Genomic DNA, 25,157 nt, shown 5'->3' with positions numbered 1-25,157 from the left:
GCGATATTAAATTGTGACGCACAATTTTCAGTTCAACTCAGTGATACCAATCAATTATTTCGGAGGTAATTTAGGTAGGGACAGATTAAATAGAAGGTAATAGGAGTGGAAACCGATAGGATGGTGTTTTCATTCTGGAATATTCATTGCCTTTGAACGTTCGCTTTAGAATTATAAAAATTACACCTCTAGCATGGACTTTTAGCAGATATTTAATTAAACTAAATAGTCGCTGAATTTCAGTAGCGTTTATCCTCTTGCGAGGACAAAAATTTGATCACACTTTATTCGTTTTTCCAGAAATTCAGTTTTTCTATTGTAACAGTCCTCTTGGACAATGCTCGAAAGTCAAATTACATTTATCGGCCCTCGTGGTTATCATAATGGTTAATTCTTAACCTTTCACTTGTGAAAAGGATTGAGCTTGAATACTGTGTTAACGAGAGAAACTTTAATTAGTTGTTTCGTTCTCTTCATTTTCTTTTCCATTAAGCATGCTGATGCTTTTTTTTTTTTTTTGCATAATGTGACCATCCAGTCGGTTTCAAAAGCCAACGTTGCGAGGTCTTATCGTCCAGAAATTCTGATTTAAAAACTCTTACAGGCAAAATACTCATCACTTTGAACTGCTTTAGTTTTAACCCAAAAAATACATATAAACAATAACGACATTCCTTAAATTCCATTTATATATTTTTGTGCAATTCTGTGGCATAATAAAATTAACGCCCACTAACGGCGTAACAAAATTAAATACTATTAAATGAAAACACCAAATTTAAAGAGCAACCCACCCAGGGACATACAGAGGTACAGAAAGGCAATGGTGAGGCACTACCTTCAATGATGCAACGAGACCCCCTTTATATATTGAGACCCTGCAATCCGTTGTAATGAAGTTTTTGACGAAATCAAGTTTATGTGGCTGAAAAATATTCAAAATCTCAATCTGCAAATCTAGTCACACCGACCCAGCTGGTCGAGATGCTGAGGCTTTTGCAATTTCTAATGACCTTGCACAGATTGTTCATTTACCTATAAGAATATCAGACAATTCTAACCACACAGCCAACACTTGATCTTTTTTTCACATACAACCCTTCTAAGTACACGGTCGAAGTGAGTGGTCCCTTAGGTAGCTCAGATCACAACTTGGTGATTGTCTCTTCTCCAATGGAACCTTTATCTCATGACTATTCCCAACCTCGTATTATTTGGCATTACAAGAATGCAAAATGGGATGACCTGCTAGATTTCTTTTCTTATTTTCCTTGGTCGCATTACTGTTTCAAAACTTATGATGTCAACGTTTGCTCAGATCGTGTCAGTGAAATTATTCCTACAAGAATAATTTCCTTTATTCCACACTCCACTTTAAAATCTCGTCCTTTATCTAAACCTTGGCTTTCCAATAAATGTGCGAAGGCTGTTCAAGAGAAGAATGTTGCATATCGTAATTGACTTGTTTCCAATTCTTCACCTTCATTTTCTGCCTACACCAAAGCTCACAACAATTGTAAAGCAGTCATTAATCAGTCCAAACTAGATTTTGAACAGGGTAAGAGTAGAAAACTTGCGTCTTGTCCTAATGGTAGCCGAGCATTCTGGTCTCTTGCCAAAGCTATTGGCCGCAATTTTTGCCCATCTCTGCTCCCACCTCTATCAAAACCAGGTGGTTCTATTGTCACTTCAGCCAAGGATAAAGCTGACCTGCTAGCATCCCATTTTTCTTCCAACTCATGTATTAATGATCTTGGTAAAACACCTCCCACCATCCCCAATATGCTACATTCAATGCCTCCTGTAGTCATCCGTCAAAAGGATGTCAGAAGGATTTTGACGAACTTCGATGCAAAGAAAGCTCCAGTTCTCCCGGGGGCTCACATCTGGTGAGTATGGGCTTGACACACCCAGAGTCCTGAGCTGGATATCATCTCATTTTCTTTTCTTCCTTTCTTGGTGATCCCCCGCCTCCTCTCTCTCTCTCTCTCTCTCTCTCTCTCTCTCTCTCTCTCTGGGTAATTCAGATGTTTTTTTGCCTGGTGCAGCATAAGCCTCAGGCATCCTTGCACCATATGGCTAATAATAATTGCTTTACTTGTTCTCAAAACCTGTTCTCCTGAACTTACTTCTGTTCTTTGACACCTTTTTTTTTCACTTTCTCATTCCAAAGGTGTTTTTCCTTCTGCTTGGAAATTTGCCCATATCCAACCAGTTCCTAAAAAAGGTGACAAGTCCCTCCCATCCAATTATCGTCACGTTGCATTTACTTCTACTCTTTCTAAAGTAATGGAGAAAACAATTAACCGCCAACTCTTAAACTACCTAGAAACCTTCCGTCTGGTCAACAATCGCCAGTATGGATTCTGTCAGTGTCGATTTACTGGTGATATTCTAGCTTATGTTACCCATTTTTGGACAAATTCAAAGGAAAAGTTTGATGAAACACAAGCAGTTGCTCTTGGCATCTCAAAGGCTTTCGATCGTGTTTCGCGTAAAGATCTTCTAAACAAGCTTCCATCTTATGGTTTACCAACTGTTTTTTGTAATTGGTTATCCAGTTTTCTCTCTGATCGCTCACTGAGCCATCTACCATCTCACTGATTGTAGATAGCTCTGTCATCTAACTTCTTCACTAATGCTGGTGTCCCCCAAGGTTCAGTTCTTTCCCCCCACTCTTTTCCTTTTGTATATTAATGACCTTCCATTGACTGGCAATCCTATCCATAGTTTTGCCGATGATAGCACATTGCATTCCACTTTCCATTTTGAAAAACCTTGCCCTGCTCAATCAGCTTCCACTTTTTGAATATCCGCTACCAATTCCTTAAATGCCGATCTCTAAGTAATTCTCCAGTGGGCCAAAGACAACTTAGTTAATTTCAATCCTTCCTAAACTCAGTCTTGTCTTATATCTCGCAAAAAAGGATTCTTCAGCTCCTATGCTTATCTTTGGTGACACTCCGATTTCTAGGCAAAATGATATATCTCTTTTTCGGGATTACTCTGACTTCTAATCTCGCTTGGCGCAAGCACATTACAAATATTGCTTCCTCTGCATCTAAAAAACTTGATTTTCTCTTTCGCTCTCGGCGTTATTCAAACAGCTGTTCACTCTGTACAAATTGCAAATCCGCCATACCATGGAATATTGTTCCCACATCTGGGATGGTGCCCCCAAAACCTCTCTCGGTCTTCTAGATTCCATTCAGAAGAGGACAGTTAGGTTAATTAATGATTCATCTCTAACAGAATCTCTCCACTCGCTTTCTCATAGACGTACTGTTTCTGCTGCATGCCTCTTCTACAGATACTTCCATGGGCACTGTTCTTCTGAATTGGCTTCTATAATTCCTGCTCTCTCTTTAAAAACAGTTTTCTGGAACACCCTTCCATCATACGTATTTCCTGAAAATTACAGTCTACAGAAGTTCAAGTCCAATGTCAACAAATATCTTCTTTCGTCTTCCCAACCTCCAACCCAATAGAAACTGCTCTTAAAATTCTTTTTGGATTTCTGAAAACCACGCAATTGTTTCGTCCTACGTTGCCACTGAGACTCTCACCTTAAGCGACAATCCAGCTCCAAATAGCATGTTTTTGTCAAATCCAGTCGGACGAAGCAATCACAGGTTCAGTCATCGATAGGAACTGATGAACTAGGAATGTTGGGATTTTGGGACGCTATATTACAGGACTGCTCTGCAAGCAGCAACCGTACAACTTGTTAATTTATTTCTTGGGTTCAATAAGAAAAGTTCAGGTTCAGCCAAGGGTTGCGAATAGGAATATACTAGAATATTATGCATATTTATTTTTTTTCTAATTACACTTGAAATTAAAGAGTATACGCCATTTTTTAGACTGTCAGAAATAGTGAGTAGACCAAGGTGCTGCTGGCACCGTACAAATACTTATACCATATCTTCATTTCAAATTCTGCATTTTTAACAGGTATTTTATATAGTACAGTAAATGGTTAATACCACCGCGCTGACCATAAAGAGATTCTGCTCTAGGCAGAATAAAGAATACATTTTTTTCTGAGGCAGAAGGTGTTATTGACCAATTCCTCATATTCTGGTCAACGGGTTCCTAAACCTGTTAACGAAATGGAAAATGCAAATTAACATACTTTCATTGCATTGGACAAGTGATGAGACGTACTTTCATACCTTAACATAATTTCATTGCAATGTGGTAAGAAATAGTGTTTTCGTTGTTAGATATTGGAGTTTATTAACATTCACTAATATTTGATTGAGATATGCTTCTGTATAATTACGAGGATGATTCAAGTAAAAGCTGAGAAAGGTATATGAAATCTGCTTTATTGGCGCAATAAACGAAAATCTCAGTCTCTTAATCACTTCATATATTTGGCAATGGATAGCGCGTTCTTGCCCATGGCACTACTCATGATCTGCCAGTTAGGCACGAACTGTATTTTTTATAGTTCGTGCACCGAATAATTAAATTCATCTGCCGTGCAGTGTGTCTTATGTCTGTTAATTGCGTGTGTTCCATGGTCGATTTTTCTGTTTTGCTGGAAGAAAAAACCCCAGATTCTGGGGAAAAAACCTTGCCATCTACGCCTGAGACCGACTAACTCAGACACGGAGTGAAAAAAGCCCATTAAAGTTGCTCGCGTCATCGACGGAATTCGAACCCGTGCCTTTTCCATCTGGTGTGGACAGGACGGTGACGATACCACTGTGCTACACGCACAGACAGGCACGAATTATAGTTGGATTGCATTTTGAAATTTAAAATGCTGCTAAGTTCAGATCAAAGGAGTGATTCCCATGAGGCTTTGTACATCATCTCAGCCGCCAAACCAATGAACGTATTTCTTGAGAGGAAAAAAAAAAAACTTTTATCAGTCTCAGAACCATTTGTTCATCACTCATTAATCTTATCACCTGTCAGAGCCCAAACAAACTGAATTGCAGATTTCATCTAATTTTTGTACAGGAGATTAATTTTGTACTTGGCATAATTCAAAACAACTTCGCGGTTTTAATTTGAATCATCCTCGTAGTAAATGAATAATGACTATCTAAATTTAATATCTGACTCAGAAACTTTGGTATTAAAACAACTTACAGTGGATTAGTCTAATTCTAAAGAAGTTTGATTGTTATTTCTATAGGTGTCGGTCACCTCAAGGGATGAGGTGGGAGCATACAAACCCTATGTGTGGCATCGTTCTGTGTTTCCAAAGGTATGCTGCCTTCTTACCTTATAAAACTCGTATATTTAATAGGACTGCATTAAGTGCGTTGTAACACTTTAAGAGACTCAACCATGTAGATCTCCGTTGATTAAGGAAAGATGGGTAAAATGTTTGAGGTGAATTTTCAGTACATAAAAAGTTTTTGTTGTGCGATAAACAATGGCGTTAAGGTTTTCAGCTTGGCTTTAACAAATCAAATCTCAAGTGTATTCTTTTAATTATATAGAACTGGTGAAATTATAATGGCTTTTCCTTATTTAAAGCAGGTAATTTTAACCGAATATTCTTGATAATATATTATATATATTATCAAGAATATTCGGTTAAAATCTGCCCGTATCTACAAGCTTTCTTGGGAAAGCTGGATGGAACTTATGTACCGAATATGTGCCAACCCACTGGCATGGCTTGCTGTGCCAGTAGGTTGGCACACATTGATGGACCTGAGGCTTATTCGCATCTCATCTTGAGTCCGTGATCTACGTTGATTCAAGCAGTTCCCACAGTGAGAAGGCTGATTCCTGATTTCACGATATGAATAACTTCGCGGTTTACAAAATAAACATGTTTCCATTGCCTGTTCCATAAGTAAATATCTCTTTAAATGATATGTTTAACTAAAGTACTTTTCTTCAAGATCATTAATCCTTGCACAACGAAGCTGTGAAAGGAGATTTCCAATCTAGTGAATGAGGCAGAGAAGCCTTAGGCCTACGCTAATCTCGGGGAAATACCTCTCTAAACATGCTGAACTAAACATATACTCGCTATACATTACATTTCTTGTTTTTAATTTAGAAACTTGATGAAGGATATATGCCTAGCTATGGGTAATCTGCAAGCAACTTACAAACAAAATATTGTCTTCACCACATACAAACGTTCAGATAACACTTTGGCTATTTTCCTGCCACTGAGAGCCGGCGATGGATTCAGTCGGCTAGTTGTTCAAGGACTATTTTGCCTGTGTTAGCAAAATTCGTGTCTTAGTGACATGCCATAGCGAAGATTGGTCGTTATTTTCACAAATTCGTTCACACTTATTACGTACCGAAACAGGACCTTGCAAAAGGTGCATTGGATGCGCAACGCATCAGGGCCCAACACGAAAGGAGCCCCTTAAGCGTTTCTTAAATGGTTATAACATGGTTAGTTTTTTAAAATAGTTTTTTAGAAAGGTGGCACCCTGGTCTCTGGATGCTGTTGCAAGGTCCTTTGTCGGAAGATATTTTCAGTCCAGAACATCTATTGGGAGGGTAATAAACGAAGTCGAAAATGGAAAAGTACTTTTAGAAAGACATATGTGAATTATATTAAAATCAGAGAAAGGCAAGAGAGCAACAACTGAAATATTGGAATATGATAAAAGTTAAAGCGTAATCTAAACTACTTTGAACAAACAGAGCGGTGAAAGGATAATGAAATAATATGGAGAATTCCAGAGAGGAAGTTAAGCAGACATTTTTGGTCCATTTTCAGAAAGAAAAGTGGCGTTGATTGCAAGCATCAACCATTATTTTCTTTTGTTGTTTAATTGATTAATTTTAATCTTGAAAAGTTTTGAATTTTTACTATGTTCTCGCACAGCAGAGATAATGTGTCATCATCTTATTTTTTATTGAATTTCAGTTAATTTTTTAGAGAAATATATTCTCTAATATATTTTTAATTTTTGAACTTTGGAAAATAATATCATTAGGTAATAGAGGAGCATATTTATGGAGATAAATACATGATGACAATTCTGAAGCATCAGGTTTTTTATACTGTTAATACTATGCAAATGATTTTTCAATGCAAGAAAAAGCTCTACCTCTATAATAAATGGTGTCACTTCTTGGCAGGGGATCGTGTGTATGACTAAGAAGCACGTGTGACCCAGGGTCAGCAAAACCTTACTCTGTTCAAGTTCTTTGTACTGCTGATTATTCATAGGACCTTCCACAAAGTTTAATCTTCCTCTTGCTTACCAGAATGTAATCCCATAAGATAACACAGACAGGATGCTTAACCCGTAGGCAGGTGCGTACTAATTTTGTAATGCAACTGGGATCGTGTGGGACTCTGTCAGAGTCCCATTTTGAAACACTTATAGCATGGCCATTTCAATATTTTTGATTAATTTTTTTTTCGTCAACAATATCATGTTGATGATGACAGTCCTTTTTTTAAAAAAAAAACATTTTGCAACCTAAGTGGTAGTGTGGCGTGATTTATTTATTATTATTTTTTTTTGTGCTGCAAACTTTAAGTTATAACGTAACTGTGTATGAATATTTTTCATTGAAATTTTTTTTCTGATCAATAATACTCTAGGCAGTATAAAAATAAAATATAATATTCAGAATAACATCAGTTTTTTAAGGCTTATCTGTAATGACTTCTTATAACCTTTTGTGCAAGCTATATAATCAAAATCAATGTTAAGGCATTTTATTAAATGTGATCATTCATCCTTCATTTAGTTCATTTTGATGAAAGCGTACTGCGCATCAAGCAGAGTTTATAACTTAGACTTCTGAGGTGGGATGAAAAAGTTCAGGCCCTGAACTAATATTTGGAAAATTACGAAGCTTTATAGTTATTCGGCTGGATCTTCTTCGTAGTACCGCCCCCCCCCCCTTTCAATTTATACACACCGATAACTTTCCAAGAGGGCTGAGTACTGTGCTTTTTTTTTTTTGTTTCCCAAGCTTTTAAGGGATACAAAAAAACCACAGGAAACTAATTCCAATAGTAATATGGGGGAATCAGTGATGATGAAGTGCTTCGCATGAAATTCTTGATGCAAAGCCCCAATTGTCATGATGCAAGGGCCAATTGCCTGAAATCCAGTTTGCAGCCGTTTTCTTCGAATAGCATCGGGCACTCGGCGCAGACTGTTTTGTATTCATGTTTCCCTATTTGACCATGCTGGGTAAATTTGTAATTAACAATGACACGAGTCAAAAAATTCGATAAGCGCAGTCTTCGATTTGATTGAAATTACCAGATAAATCATTGAACATGTCGCGACAAGTCCTCTACGACCTTGGCCATTTGTGGTCCCTAATTCATATCGTATGTTAGCACGCATATATATGCAGTGTGGCACGGCGCCTGTGGCAAGTGCCTTCCTTGCCCACCCCTAGCGCCGGTTCTGTTCTACCACGCCACAATTTCAAGATATAAAATCAGTCCTTGAACTTTTTACTCCCACCTTGTAAATCATTATGTTGTGATTTATACGACTGAACCATATTATGGTTTTAGGATGCATTGCATGGCTTCAAAGATAAATGAGGAATTAATATAAACTCCATGATAATGGAGTACAGTACCCCATTATCCACTAACATGATAATGGGGTACTGTACATATATTAGTGGACAGAAAAGGGGAGGAACACAGCTTTAGTTATCTGAATATTGACATAAATCTATGCTTTTACTTAAAGCGAAAGAATAGATTTAAATAAAGAAGTTAATTATTTTGTATGTATGGGTGTTTCTGTACAGGTGTGTTCCGTAATTACATGAAAAAATTAAGAAGTTCTATTCTAGGCCGAAAAAAAATGACAAAAAAAAACTTCACGTGAACATGATCCATTCTCATTGCGAGATAAAGCTGTTTCGTGCGGACTGTTAGAAAACATTAATAAATTAAGATTTTGTGGATAATGTGTAACAGGTTTAATCAGAGGAGGTAAATGCATAATTTTAAGATGAAATAGTAAAATAAACGCTTACCACTTGACCCGATGAATGTTGAGTTCATTCTTTTCTGCACCACGATCGAGAGTCCAATGGTTTCCCATTCCTCAAACGAGCGAAACCAACCACAGTAACACCAACTTACAGACGATGTACTGTACTAAGGAAGTCGTTGTGGCAACTCTAGTTATCTCGGCGCTTATCCTAGACAACCGATCCATAAAGAGTGTCCTTTAAATGGCTCCTCATTAGGTTTGCATCTGGGATTGAAGTGGCCGAGCAGCAAGACTGGTTCGCCTTTCCAACGTAGAGTATTCAAAAATTAACTACACTAAATTGCGCCGCCGCATGTGAACCAAGCGCATTGCTAACAGTAGTCTTCTAACGTTGCACACCTGAGAAAATTTTTAAGTAGGGACTTTTGTAAATTACAAGGGGAACGTGAAGTAGATCTGTAAGATGTTCACTTATTATTCCACACCTCCCGATGGTCGAGAAGCACCACTGGTATCGCGTGCCATAAGCGGCCCGTGTATCTCTTCTCAGTGGTCAGCCTCTCGATTTGGGAAAAAATAATGTAAAAGCAATTACATAACTCTTTTTAAATTCAGAACTAAAAATAAACACAGAAGTTTAAATTTCACTGCTATTGCCAGATAATTAACATGTTTACCGTAAGCCTCTTGGCGTTAATTTAATGCAAGGAAGGATGTTAGTGAGCTCCTCATAACATCGATTCTGTATGGACAAATATTTATTCTTTGATCTGTATTAAATTTATTCTGTAAACGTAAATTCACTTAAAATTTTTTATTACAAGCGCTTGACATAAAATCTCTTTACATGGTTACCAAAAACATTTAGTGGCGCCAGGCGCGGATCAGTAAAGGGGAGGAAATTGTCAATTCAGGTTGCTCTTGGATCCGCCACCAAATGGTACGCAGACATTTCCAACATATGTGTCACAACGCAGGAGAAGGTTACTCAACCCTGGCATAATTCATATGGAATACGGATCCTAAATTTTCTCATGCCTGTTATGGATATTTGAAATGCCACTACTCCAGGGTATTGTGCATGGTTTGCATTCATACTTTCGGAATCTCGTGATAAACTCTTGAATGATTTATAAGAGACATTAGAGTCTGTGGCTGTACTCTAACTTCAATTCCGTAAAAAGGCCCTCTGTGATTGGGATTCGTGACGAAACAAAATACTTCTGAAGCCCCACGCGAAATTACAAGGTGCTCTCTTTTAGATTCTGATCAGTCTCCATAATTCGGCCAACTTTTATATAGACACACATGGCAAGACAGATGCTGGAATAGGAATAGTGCTTAGTTATTTAAATTTTTGTGTTGGTTGAAGCCGTATTCAAGCATTTTGTTTCAACATTAATCAAAAACAGAGAAGCCCTTTATACAAAACGCAATTAGAACATAGTCACATCCTCCCCCGTTGAATAGAAATATTTTAGAGATTGCAAGAGTCCTTCGCACAATTCCACTTCTCGTTAACTTCATCTGTTATCAAGAACTGATTAGTGAAGTGTTGGTCTGTTTCACGCGTCTGCTAAAGAGTCCCCTAGTAGAACTGTCGCCGTTGTAATGTCTTCCTACATTTGTTGCTTATAGTAGGGTAAAAGTAAATCTTCAAGTTCTCTGTGCCCTCAGTCTAGTTCAGGGCTCCATTGACGCCATTTTTTCTATCTTGCACTTTCCTTTTAATTCCTGCATAATTTCCTCTTCCCATCGAATCCATCATTCCAATTCTCCTTCTCCCAACAGCTCTCTTCCCACACACCTTCCCGTCTATCACTTTCCTCAGCATGCTTTCTCTTCTCAAAAGATGTCCTATAAAATTCTTTTTGTCTTCTTAGTTCTTTTACTGACGTTCTCTTCTGCTTTCCTCAAAATTTCCTCATTACTCATTTTGTTTCCCCATTCCCCCATTTCACCCTTTCCATTCTCCTCCACACCCACATCTCGAAAGCTTATAGTTGTCTGATCTCCTCTCTTGCCAGTGTCCATGTCTCTAAGCAACAGTCCATATTAATGTTTTCACCATTTGCTTTCTTAATTCCTTCTTGAAACTTCTTCTCAACAGTTCTTTTCTATTACTAAATGCCTCTTTGTCCATTGCAATTCTTGTTTTTATTTCCTTTGGTCTTTTTCCATTTTCTGTCATTATACTTACCAAGTATTTGTAATTGTCCACCTGTTCCAATCTTATGTTACATTGATTGTTCTTTCTGGCCACTTTGAAATTAACATTATCTTAGTTTTCTTGCTGTTAATCTTCATATTGTACTCCTTTACTTTACTTTGCTGTTCAAGATATCCAAGGAGCTCTGTAATTCCTCCTCATAATTAGCAATCAAAACCTAGTCGTCTGCAAATCTTATTGTCTTTATCTTCTCCTTTCCTACTTTTACACTTCCTTTCTGCTCTTCTTTGTACTCTTTCATCAGTGCTTCTGCATATATAGGGTATTTCAAAAATGATGGACAATAATTTAAAGGTGAAAAGTACAAACCAAAATAAGCAAAAAAGTCCCAGTGAACATCGGGCCGCAAATGAACCGTTTTTGAGATAATACACATTTTCTGTTAAGATCCGCTACTAACTATGGGAGCACTAGTTTAGCAAAAAGCTGTGAATCCATCACATAGCTGTGATGTTATGCTAAGGGTGGTTTTATTAAACATAAGTTAATACGTTTTTAATTTTTGGTTTCAACACCACAAAATTTTACAGATGTTACAGGATGTTACAAAAGGTGTTCAAAATGCTGCCTTGCATCCGTATGCAGCTTTGTAGTCTTCTCTGCATTGAGTTTCAAATCCTGTCGGGCATTCCTGGGTCATTTCTGATTTGCCGAAAGGCTCCTTCAACCCGACGCTGCAATTCCTCAACTGCGTTAATGTCAAAAGTGTACACCAAGCTTTTTTACCTGACCCCAGATATAAAAATCCATAGGATTTAAGTCTGCTGATCTGGGAGGCCACATTACAGGCCCAACTCTACCTATCCACCGTTGACCATACCTTCTAGTTAGATATCGAGTCACAACTCGAGCAAAATGTGCCGGTGCACCATTATGCATAAACCACATGTTCTGGCGTTGCTGAAGTGGAATGCTATCATCATCAAGGAGGTCTGGAAGAACATTCTGTAGGAACTGAAGGTATAGCTCTCCTGTTAGCCTGTTTGGCAGAAAGTGTGGTCCAATTAGATGGTCTCCTAGTAGGCCTGCCCCGATATTAAACGAAAAACGTTGCAGATGTCGTGACTCGTGAATTGCATTAGGATTTTCGTCGGACCAAAAGTGACAGTTATTAAAATTAAAAATACCATCATGAGTAAACAGAGCTTCGTCAGTGAAGAAAATGTTGTTTAAAAATTGGGGGTTCAGGGCACACTGTTGTTGCATCCACTGGCAGAAGTTCACTCTGGGAGAGTAGTCTGTATTGCTGAGACCTTGTACACGCTGGATATGGTAGGAGTACAGTAATTGGCGATGTAAAATTCGCCACACACTGCTATGACTCAGTACACGCTCTTGCAGAGCAACCCTCCTTGTCGAAATTCCAGGATTTTGTTATATTCTTTCTAACACCCTTCCCTCAACATCAGGTGTTATGCTTCTGGGCCTATCTGTTCACACTTCATGTGCGAAACGCCCATGTTCTCTAAGGCGTTGATGTATCTGTTCGTACTTCATGTGCGAAACGCCCATGTTCTCTAAGGCGTTGATGTACCATGATGAATGTGCGCCTGCTGGGCTGCCTTCGGCAGGGAAATGCTTCTTGGTACAAACGTGCAGCCTCGAGTGCACTGCCGTTGGCTTTACCATACGTGAAGTGCATGTCCGCATACTCTTCGTTGCTGTAACCTCTTTCCATGTTGACTATCCTACTATCCTTTGACAAGTACTAGTATGCCTGCTACGTCTCAGAACATTGAGAGAGGGGAAAGGGAGAGAATAAGCATAACCTAACGTAAACAAACAAGTCAGTGGTGGATCTCAACTGTGTACAGTTCACCTGGTCAGTGGTGGATCCCAACTAGAAATGTGCAATATCTCGAAAACGATTCACTTAAGGACCCATGTTTACTAGGCTTTTTTTTGCATATTGTAGTCTGTACAGTTCATCTTTAAATTATTGATCATCACTTTTGAAAAACCCTGTATATTAAATAGTAAGAGGGACATGGAACATCCTTGCCTTACACCTATCCATGTCTACTTCTTCTGAATCCTCTCCTTCAATTCGAACCACAGCTGTCTGTCCCATGTAAAGTTCCAAAATTAGTTTTATATCTCTTTTATCTAGGCCAATTCCATCAGCTTAACCGAATTCACTCTGTCAAAAGCCTGTTCGAGATCAACAAAACAGAGTGTCAGATCTTTTCCTATAGCCATGCTTCTTTCTGCTAGTGTTCTTAATATTCATATTGCCTCTCTGGTCTCACATCCTTCTCTGAACCCTAAAGTAAATATCCGTGCAGTATTCTCTAAAGAGACGTAAGCGGATTAAACCACAGTGAATAACTTTGAATATTAATTCTGGTATCTTAAAATAAATTCAAGAAAATTTTCCCCCGTCATTCTAGGTTGTTTTTCGGCCGCATAACGTGAAAATCTGTCCATGAACGCACACTTTCCACACTCGATGAAGGTCACATCTAGTACTTTTTGAACTGGCGAACTAATAATCGATGCGCTCTGAAACCTTCAAACAGCCAAACAACCAGCCATTGCTGTTGGTGCAGTGACGCAGTTTCTAAGCATCCACATGGCGATGACGAAACAAATCTTCTCCTTAATCGTCTGTTGCAGTTATGAAATGTTTTCGACTTAAAGATTCAACAAGAGGAATATTTGTCTGCATAAAGTCGAATTGCAACTGAATTTCTTTTTTAACTTCGCCTAGAATGTGAATGCTTTGTGATTTACTTTTATCATATTGTTTATTAACATCATCATCAGAATTTACTGTTGTGGTTAAATATGAGATTTATAAAATGATACGGGTAGATTTTTTTTTGATAGCTATGCACAGAGATCACAATATGCTGTTAGTAAATCAACATTTTCTCTTGGACAACTGCAGATAAGAAGCCACTGCGAGATCAGCACTTTTCGTCTCCTCCTTACAGTCACTTTCAGCGGTTGTTTGAGGACTTTCCTGTGTTACAGTCGAAAGAAAATCAACAGGCTTTTCAAGGTTATTCAATAGCTTATTCACGTTGCACTCATGCTACAGCACACTCTTGTACGGATTATGTGGAACGAGAGAGAAGTGGCAAACTGATCTTGAATCGCTTGCTGGTTTTCACCTGAATACTGGCATGAATAATTTGATGCTAGAGCAGTGAGTCCTCATGTACGACTAATATTCAATTCCATTGGATGTTATTAGCCACAAAATCCACAACTCCTTTTCTAAATGAAACTACTGCATTTCAATAACGAAAGATGTAAAGACAACAGTTCGTATGAACTACTTGATTTGTTTTTAATCGAAAAAGAGGTCCTCTTAATTGCCACATAATTACTGAACACACTGCATAATTAAGTACAGAGAATTATAGAAAACAATCTTTTAAAAATGTTCTCTTATAAAACAGTGTTAAATTTTGTGTGCATTTAATATATTCAAGGGCCCTCTGTTCCGGGAATGGCTCCTTACAAAGATTGTTAACGGAGAAAGGGCCAGTTATTCCGCACCAAAGTTTGCTCGCATGCAGGCAAGTAAAAATTATTACATAACAATAACGTATTTTTCATAAATTTGAATAAAAATCCTTACCGGATGTGAGCTACTTAAGATATTCTGTTTTAGATTTTAAGTATGGCATTCTATCCAACCATTGTCAACATTTTATATAAAAAAAAATAAAAAATACGAGTGTGAAACGCTATTAAGTTTGCATTTTAATTACAGTATTTGAATACCACTTTATCAATGTACGTAGATAAAAAAAATATTTATTTTTTGATTTCGAAAGCTATTCATTCTTATTTGATCTAAGTCCAAAAGATCCTACGTTCACAGTACATTTATTTTTTTCTTATTAAATTCTGAAGGAACTCCTTTTGAGAAATCGTAAAAGTATTCTTGATGGATCATCTACTTATCCAGTTTTACTACAATATGCTGTGTATTTAAAATACCCCACTAAAATAAATTGTCCCACCAAAGGCGGATCCAGAATTTTTTTCTTTCTGGATGTGGGGAGAAGCACAAGTTCTGTACGTTAAAATATGATGGGCACAAGTTTCAGTTCGTTAAGATATGATGTTGTTTCTAATTCCAATTTGGGGGAGCATATGCCCCCGTGCCTCTCCCCTAAATCCGCCTATGTGTTCCAATTAGAGTTTTTGATGGGCTGCTGCAAAGGTCCTAAAGTCCGATCATTGTGTGAAAAGTGAACATGCCTCAATTACACCCTCGTGGGTAGTACAGTTGGTAGAATCACCGCCCTCCTCACACTGACTGGAAAAGATCTGAATTCGAATCCCATCGATGACCGGGACAATTTTTATGGGCCTTTTTTACAACGTGTCTGAGTTTAAAAAAAAAATAGGGTTTCATGGTTTTTCCTCCTGGCAATACGGGTTTTTCTCCCAGGACACAAATCGACTACAGAACACACGCAATTTAACAAACGTAATATATAAGGCACAATATCGTCCAAGTCGCTGATGCGCCTAAAAAACCCAAGAACAAGCCTCAATTACAAACTTCAATCGGGAATTGTGTGGATGATGCCACATTGCATAAAAATCGTTTTTTCAGCTGTAATGGCTTATTGCTGAATTTTGGTAGACATACTTAATACTACTAAATAGCATCAGCAGCTATTCTTGCACCCGTTATATTTAAGTATATTCCCATCCCTGTGAAAACTCCTGTTAAACAAGCACAGATTACTGAAAAATTCTATCACCTCATGAACCATGCACGTTCTCTAGGGCCAAATTCATTGACAAAGTTCTCACCACGTATCTGGGAAGAATTACAGACACTTTCAAATTCAATTTTAGATAGCTATTGCGGTTTTACATGCCGTTAAATATTAACAAAATTGGTTGAATTGCTCTGATTTTTGTTTCATAATGAACAACAAAACTCTTTTGGTACCTGTGGATTATATCGAAGAAAGAACAGTGTATACTGAACAGCCAGTTGATAATAGGAATGCAATGCCCTATAATTCGAATATCTCGATATTAAATTAAGATATTTATCTTAACTTAAACGCGAGAACAACTTTTAAAACAATTACCAGAGTGACTTCATATTTTAGCTTCATATAAAAGTGAAGAACCTGGATAGATTTTTTTTAGTTTTATAATTTTATAATGGCCTATTGCTGAATTTCTAATATAGCGTAGTTTTTTGTGTATCATTGGGAAATGTTTCGTTCAGACAAGATTTTATTCCGCTTACTTCTGTGCTCATTTCATTAAGTCAATGGGTTATCTATAATCTCACTTTATTCTTGTTTTTATTTCTTGGTGGCGAAGCGTACCTCTAATTCTTGGATGATAGTTCAAGTGCTTTTCTTTTCCTGTGTTTAAATGTCTTCTAACTCCACAACACTTTTTCATTGTATTTCGCAGTTCACTTAAGCTTCGAAAAAATATAATGGAATTAGCGGAACAAATGGAGTTAACGACTACTAGTAGTATCTTGTGGGTAGAAGCTAAGGACAGTCTCCTCTTCCGCAAGGATTCCGAAAAGTCGTAAAAAATTGAGAATAAAATGGTTCGTTTATTGGAATATCTTTTGTAAACTTTTTATCAATTTTAAATAAACTTCATTTTAGTCCAAAAAATTTCGTGGATTGCAGTGTTTTTAAATCTCTAATCAGCATTAATAACACTGGCCAACAGGATTTTTACCACCAAGAACTCGTAAATGCTACTTTTAACCAATTTTTTGCATAGATTTCGAAAAACATGATGATAGTAATGCGTGAAATACTGATTTATTTTAACAGATATAAGCTAATTATTTTAACTCTTAATTTTAGCGATCGATTCTGCCCTCGGTTTTCTTGTGATAAACATAATCAGACTTTTACTTATGGTTCTTAGGTTCAAATTCCAATGCAACAATTTACAATTTTAAGAGAGTACACTTAGCGTTTTTGGTGAGGATTTTTGTAGGCTTTGCCAATGTTTCTCTAGGATTAACTGATCGTGGCATGTTCTCAGGGTTGTAAATCTATCCTCCAAACATAAACAGCCCTTCGAGATTAGGATAGTGCGGCCTGCAACTATTGCCTATCAGCTAGTAAGTTCGGATAGTGAGGTATATTTAATCAAACAGGATGAGTTGAATGATTTGGTTCGAGACTTAAATTTTCCGAAAGAACAAGCTGAACTGTTAGGTTCTAGGTTACAGCAGTGGAATATACTCGGAGCAGGAACAAAGACTTCAATGTTTCGAAAAAGACATGAAAAGTTTTCGAAATTTTTGCTACGGAGGACAATATGTGTTTTTGCAAAGGCTATTGAACTTCTGAAAGAACTAGGTGTCGTTCATTAGTCAAATGAATGGCGTTTGCTCATAGATGCCTCGAGATTAAGTTTAAAAACAGTTTTGCTTCATAATGGCAACGAATTTCCATCAGTTCCTGTGTTTCATTCAGTTGGACTTAAAGAAAGTCATGAAAGCATGTTTAAGGTTCAATATGCTATAAAATACCTGGATTATGGTTGGAACATATGCAGTGATCTTAAGGTTATTTTTGGTTTACACAAAATATTGTTGTGTTTGTGGGACAGCTGTGCGACAAAAGGATATTATTTTGTGCAACATTGGGACAAGCGGGACGAGTTCATACCAGGACAATGCAACGTAAAATGTATTCCTTTAGTGCAATCAAACAAGGTTCTTCTTCCACCCCTGCACATCAAACTTTGGTTTGATAAAAAATTTCGTGAAGGCACTAGATAAAGAAGGTAACGGATTTACTTACTTCAGAAGTGTTTCTTCCTAATTTAACATATGCCAAACTTAACGAAGGAATTTTCGTAAAACCCCATATTAGCAAACGCCTGAAAGACGATGTGTTTGAAATCCAATTAAAGGAGGTTGAATTGTTAGCTTGGCGATCATTTAAGGCGGTAGTACATGGTTTTTTTGGGTAATAGAAAAGAAGAAAACTATGAAATGGTGTCTAATTTACTCGAGTGCTACAAAAACATGGGCTGTCGAATGTCGTTAAAAATTCATTTTCTACATTCCCATCTCGAATTTATCCCCGAAAATCTGGGAGATGAGTGATGAACAAGGGAAGCGGTGTCATCAAGCTATTTCCACGATGGAAAAGCGGTACCAAGGTCGCTAGGATCATGTAATGATGGGGGTTACTGCTGGTTCCTTGTGAGAAAGAGTAAGCAAGAATAAAAGAGAAAATCCCTTAGTAGCAAACATTTTTAAGGACAATTACAGGTATGTTGATTATATATTATTGAAATATAACTATTTCGCTATGATTTATGATACTTCTTTCAGAAGTTAAATTAACATTAAACGTTGGTACATCTTTTGATGTAGACGTGATAGAGACTTTTTATGGTGATTTTCAAATTAGCGCGTTTATTTCCTCCAGAATCACATATTTTCATTGCGGAGGTATGACAAAAAAAAGACTAGTCTAATTGGAATATTATTTAATTTTTAGGACAGAACTCGCAGCCAGATGCTGGAAGATATTGTAACCAATCTACAGAACCATGCAGAAACAGGTCAGATCCCTAAGCCTTATAGGTGAGTAACGGTTACTGCAGTGAGAATATTGTATATTGCTATGTAAAGACATTGCGATTGTGTTACAGTGGCTCATACAGACCCATCCCATCATAAAATAGATAATACTCAAAAAGGATGAATCTTAATGAAACCTGTTTTTACTTAGACTCGCATTAACATTCTTTTGACAGATCTACTAATTTACAATGCCGCACTGACTATGGACAAACGCTTTCGAATATATTGCACAAAAACTGATAGCAAAACAACAGAAGGTATTAGAAATGGATTACAGAATAACCGCAATGAAGACATAACGCAGTTCACTGAGCTGTAACTGCTCAAGTCAGTTGGATATTCCGATGAGCTGCAATCAGTCGTAGTTGTTCCCGCGAGTGACTGCCAAGTCACTACTTCAATTCTATTTTTCGTACATCAATATTACCAAATTTTCGAGAATATACAATGTGTGTAACATATTCCATTTCCTAACCCCAGATTCCGAGAAACGAGACTCTTAACTGCTTTGTAAGTTTGCTTATCTCAGAATGTTTCATCCAGCAATTGAGCTTTGCTAACATAATATTATAAAATCTCATTTTAATTAGCATCGCGAGCCTGGTTTATCTGAGTAGTAGTCTTTAACATGGTGTCTGTGGGTATGCTGTTTAAAAATATGCTTCGTTTAATGCACTCCTTTCTCGATTCAAGAGCTGCAATCAGGAAAAAGGCTTCGGTGTACAAATACTAAGTAGAATGCGCTTCCTACTAATAGTAGGAAAAAAGAGGTTGCACTAATAGAAAGAAAGAAAAAAAAAACACTTAAGAGCAGGATCCCATGGTGCTTTTGTGTGTTGCATTCTTCCTCGGGGAACAACATTAACATTTGACTTGATCAGACGGTTCCGATATGTCCTCATATAAGCCAATATGAGTTAATTATGGAGGTCGAGGCCTTAAATGGCTGCCTGGTATTAAATGGTGTCTCTGAGAAATAACAGAGCAGTCATGAGTGACTTAACAGTTTTAAGGTGAGTGACTTAACTGTTTTTTTTTTTCTTTTTTTTTTTTTATATGTAAACCCCAAAAACTAGAGGTATTAGAACCTATAGTACTTAGTACCATGCTTCGGTTGCAGGTTGAGAAGACGAAAGAAGATATTTATTGACATTGGACTTGAACTATTTTCAGGAAATACATATGAAGAAAGGTTGTTCCAGAAAACGGCACTTGAATGAATAAACGAGTAAGATGAAAAGTTGGTTCTGTGAGTTTGAAGTTGGACAGTAAATGGATGTTGGCTGGTGGCGGCACTTCTTCAGACTGTTTTGAAAGAGAGAGCGGGAATTATAATTATAGAAGCCAATTCAGAAGAACCGTGCCCATGGAAGTATCTGTAGAAGAGGCATGCAGCAGAAACAGTACGTCTATGAGACAGCGAGTGGAGAGACTCTGTTAGAGATGAATCATTAATTAACCTAACTGCCCTCTTCTGAATGGAATCAAGAAGCCTGAGAGAGGCTTTGGGGGCACCACCCCAGATGTGGGAACAATATTCCATGGCTGGGCGGATTTGCGATTTGTAAAGATTGAACAGCTGTTTGGAAGAAAAGTAACGCCCAGAGCAAAAGAGAAAACCAAGTTTTTTTAGATGGAGAGGAAGCAATATTTGTAATGTGCTTGTGCCAAGAGAGATTAGAAGTCAGAGTAATCCCAAAAGAGATATATCATTTTTCCTAGAAATCGGAGTGTCACCAAAGATAAGCATAGCAGCAGAAAAATCCGTTTTGCGAGATATAAGACAAGACTGAGTTTTAGAAGGGTTGAAATCAACTAAGTTGTCTTTGCCCCACTGGAGAATTACTTGGAGACCGGCATTTAAGGAATTGGTAGCAGATTTCCGAGAAGTTTAATCTGATTGAGCAGGAGAAAGTTCCTCAAAATGGAAAGTGGAATGCAATGTGCTATCGGCGGCAAAGGTATGGATAGGATATGGAAAAGTAATGGAAGAAGGTCATTAATAAACAAGAGGAAAAGAGTAGGGAAAGAACTGAACCTGGGGTGACACCAGCATTAGTGGAAAAGTTAGAAGACAGAGAGCCACCTACCATCACCCTCAGTGAGCGATCAGAGAGAAACTGGATAACCAATTACAAAAAACAGTTGGCAAACCAACCATAAGACGGAATCTTGGTTAGAAGACCTTTATGCCAAACATGATCAAAAGCCTCTGAGATGTCAAGAGCAACTTCTTGTGTTTCGCGTACTTTTCCATTGAATTTGTCCATAAATGGGTAACATAAGCCAGAATATCACCAGTGGATCGACACTGATGAAATCGATACTGGCGATCGTTGATCAGACGGAAGGTTTCTAGGTAGTTTAAGAGTTGGCGGTTAATTGATTACTCCATTACTTTAGAAAGAGTAGAAGTCATTGCAATGGAACGATAACTGGATGGGAGAGATTTGTCACCCGTTTTAGGAACCGGCTGGATATGAGCAAATTTCCAAGCAAAAGGAAAAACAACTTTGGAATAAAAAAGTGAAAAAAGGCGGCAAAAAACAGGAGTAAGTTCAGGAGCATAGGTTTTCAGAACAAGTGGAGAAATACCATCGGGACCTGGAGCTTTCTTAGCATCAAGAATCGTCAAAATCCTTCTGACATCCTTTTGACGGAAGACCACAGGAGGCATTGAATGGAACGTGTTGGGTATGGTAGAAGGTGTTTTACCCAGATCATTAATATTAGTAAATTAATAAGAGGAGTTTACCTCAATATAGTACGTGGAACACTTCCGTATGATACCCTCCAGAAATTAAAACGGAAAAAACGAAAAAATCGACAACTTACCGGTACATTAAAGTAAAATATAAATAATTAAATAATCAATTTAAAACAATTCAAAATCAATTCAAAACAATTAAAATTCAAATTAACGCAATTAAAAGAATCTAACGAAAATATTCAAAACGATTTTCCTTCCTGAAGCTGACAATGCTTTTCGACCGACTGTCGTGATCACAGGAATGAAAATTACCGAATCAGGCTAAACCTGCAACTTAAATAGTAATTATATGCCTTCGCGCATGCGCGTAAAGGTCCACGCATCGGAGATCAAATATGGCCGCCGAACATTAACAGAATTCTCGTGTAATTTAATTTCAACGGTTTCTGCAATTAATAGTCGCATATAATTACGTTGAACGTTAAGTATTTTGGCCTCGTTAAATAGAAAAGTATGTTTTTCGTTAATGGCATGAAAGGCGAATTTTGACGCTGCTGAACGAGAAGCACGAACTGAGGCTTCGTGTTGATTTACACGAATATTAAGAGAAAACCGCGTCGAACCCTGGTAAGACGAGTCGCAATCACCGCAAGAAATGTTGTATACTAGATCGTTAATTTGTGTTGCGAACGCGGAAAGAACCGAGCGATTGTTCAGTATAGTGTATAACTTCCGTATGGGCCTCGCTATAATTTTAAATTCGGTATCTTTAAAGAATCTGTTAAGCTGTTTGTGCCACTGTTCAACATATGGGACAGAAATAAAGTATTTTTTGATATTACTATTGTTGATTGGTGTAGTATTTTTTATCCTATCCTTAGCTTGTACCCTAATTCGATTTATTGTGTTAATGGGATAACCCCTGTTCAAGAATCTGCTAGTTAATATTTGTATTTCTGAGTCCAAAGCAGAATCCGTCGTTGAATATTTATAGGCATTTAGAAATTGATTAAAGATAATCGATCTTTTGTAGGTGAACGGGTGGTAGCTATTATAATGAAGAAGCATACCGGTGTTTGTGGGTTTCCGATAGATGCTAAATTGTATTTTGTTCGAGTCCCGGGTAAGCGTGAAATTTAGAAAGTTTAATGACTTTGTATCCGTATCTTCCCTTTCCAATGTAAATTTGAGTCTAGAATGAATATTATTAAACGAATGTAAAATGTCTTGGACAGTACTACTATCGGTAATAACTAGAACATCGTCTAAATACCTCCCATAGTATGTGATACGGGGACGAAAAGGTGTCAAATGTATCTGCTCAATCGTTGAGAGATAGATCTCTGACATTAAGCCACTCAGGCTCAAACCCATTGGTAATCCAAAAATTTGTTTGTACACCTTGTCTCGAAAGGTGATGTAGTTAGCCTCAGCTAATAGTTTAATTAAGTGAAAAATTTCCTTAATGGGCAGCTTCGTATAATTAATCGGTGTCGAGTTTTTATTTAACATATCCCAAATAATATCTAATGTGTATTCAACGTTTACATTCGTATATAATGAGGTAACATCTAATGAGAATAAATTGTCACACAGAATAACACTAACACAGAATATGTCGGCTAGTTCACGAACACCCCCTCACCCAGTATCCAACGAACCGATATCAACAGGTTACAAATCTTTCCTCGTGTACACTATCGCAGGACCAGATTTCACTTTTATCCAAAGGATTAAATTATAATTTACCACCTCGAAAGCTGCCAAAAAAACAATGCGTAATTGATATTGAATTTGGACTTCGTAGTGTTCCACAAAAAGATGTATTTATGCAACAAGTTAACCAAGTAGTGAATAACATAAAAGAAACACGACTTCCTAAATTGAATACACATGACAGTTCAGCTTTACGAGAACTTCGAGAAAATAAGGACATTATTATACAGAGGGCAGATAAAGGAGATACAGTGGTAATACTAGATAAACATGATTATATTAATAAGTTAGATTCAGTTGTGTCTGATACCTCCACTTATCGTGAAGTGGACCCGGCACTGTTTACCAATTTGGTAAATCAATACAATAAAACGTTAACCACATATCGTAAAAACGACTACATTACTATGGTTCAGTTGAAGGAATTGAAGTCCAGAACATACAATATTCCTGCACTTTTTGGTCAGGTAAAATTACACAAGCCTGGATTTCCGATTCGACCTATTGTTTCCTACAGGAACTCGTCATTTTCAGCCTTAGCCACACATGTATATAATATTATAAAACCTTTTAGACAGGTTATACAATTTGGGATTAAGAATTACGATACATTATTTAATAATCTTAGAGACTGTAGACTCGGCGACAATAACAATTTATTCTCATTAGATGTTACCTCATTATATACGAATGTAAACGTTGAATACACATTAGATATTATTTGGGATATGTTAAATAAAAACTCGACACCGATTAATTATACGAAGCTGCCTATAAAGGAGATTTTTCACTTAATTAAACTATTAGTTGAGGCTAACTACATCACCTTTCGAGACAAGGTGTACAAACAAATTTTTGGATTACCAATGGGTTTGAGCCTGAGTGGCTTAATGTCAGAGATCTATCTCTCAACGATTGAGCAGATACATTTGACACCTTTTCGTCCCCGTATCACATACTATGGGAGGTATTTAGACGATGTTCTAGTTATTACCGATAGTAGTACTATCCAAGATATTTTACATTCGTTTAACAATATTCATTCTAGACTCAAATTTACATTGGAAAGGGAAGATACGGATACTAAGTCATTAAACTTTCTAAATTTCACGCTTACCCGGGACTCGAACAAAATACAATTTAGCATCTATCGAAAACCCACAAACACCGGTATGCTTCTACATTATAATAGCTACCACCCGTTCACCTACAAAAGATCGATTATCTTTAATCAATTTCTAAATGCCTATAAATATTCAACGACGGATTCTGCTTTGGACTCAGAAATACAAATATTAACTAGCAGATTCTTGAACAGGGGTTATCCCATTAACACAATAAATCGAATTAGGGTACAAGCTAAGGATAGGATAAAAAATACTACACCAATCAACAATAGTAATATCAAAAAATACTTTATTTCTCTCCCATATGTTGAACAGTGGCACAAACAGATTCTTCACAAACAGCTTAACAGATTCTTTAAAGATACCGAATTTAAAATTATAGCTAGGCCTATACGGAAGTTATACACTATACTGAACAATCGCTCGGTTCTTTCCGCGTTCGCAACACAAATTAATGATCTAGTATACAACATTTCTTGCGGTGATTGCGACTCGTCTTACCAGGGTTCGACGCGGTTTTCTCTTAATATTCGTGTAAATCAACACGAAGCCTCAGTTCGTGCTTCTCGTTCAGCAGCGTCAAAATTCGCCTTTCATGCCAATAACGAAAAACATACTTTTCTATTTAACGAGGCCAAAATACTTAACGTTCAACGTAATTATACGCGACTATTAATTGCAGAAACCGTTGAAATTAAATTACACGAGAATTCTGTTAATGTTCGGTGGCCATATTTGATCTCCGATGCGTGGACCTTTACGCGCATGCGCGAAGGCATATAATTACTATTTAAGTTGCAGGTTTAGCCTGATTCGGTAATTTTCATTCCTGTGATCACGACAGTCGGTCGAAAAGCATTGTCAGCTTCAGGAAGGAAAATCGTTT

The 25,157-nt window shown here is 37.3% G+C and overlaps 1 protein-coding gene across 5 annotated transcripts in view; it reads left to right on the top strand.

Annotated features, from left to right (window-relative positions):
• The window catches only part of LOC150084530 (uncharacterized), a 138,110-nt gene that overhangs the window by 46,174 nt on the left and 66,779 nt on the right, over positions 1–25,157 (top strand). For all 5 annotated transcript variants that reach the window (XM_090375296.1, XM_090375293.1, XM_090375295.1 and 2 more), the window contains 3 exons: positions 5,153–5,224; positions 14,595–14,681; positions 18,633–18,718. In XM_090375296.1, coding sequence (XP_090231422.1) covers positions 5,153–5,224; positions 14,595–14,681; positions 18,633–18,718 — 245 coding nt within the window. The remainder of the gene's footprint in view (positions 1–5,152; positions 5,225–14,594; positions 14,682–18,632; positions 18,719–25,157) is intronic.

The sequence above is a fragment of the Mastigoproctus giganteus genome, chromosome 6 (assembly GCF_048544385.1).
Source record: "Mastigoproctus giganteus isolate SK-2022 chromosome 6, ASM4854438v1, whole genome shotgun sequence".
Taxonomy (NCBI): domain Eukaryota; kingdom Metazoa; phylum Arthropoda; class Arachnida; order Uropygi; family Thelyphonidae; genus Mastigoproctus; species Mastigoproctus giganteus.
Note: the sequence above shows the minus strand (reverse complement) of the source record. Positions and strands in the feature narration are given on the sequence as shown.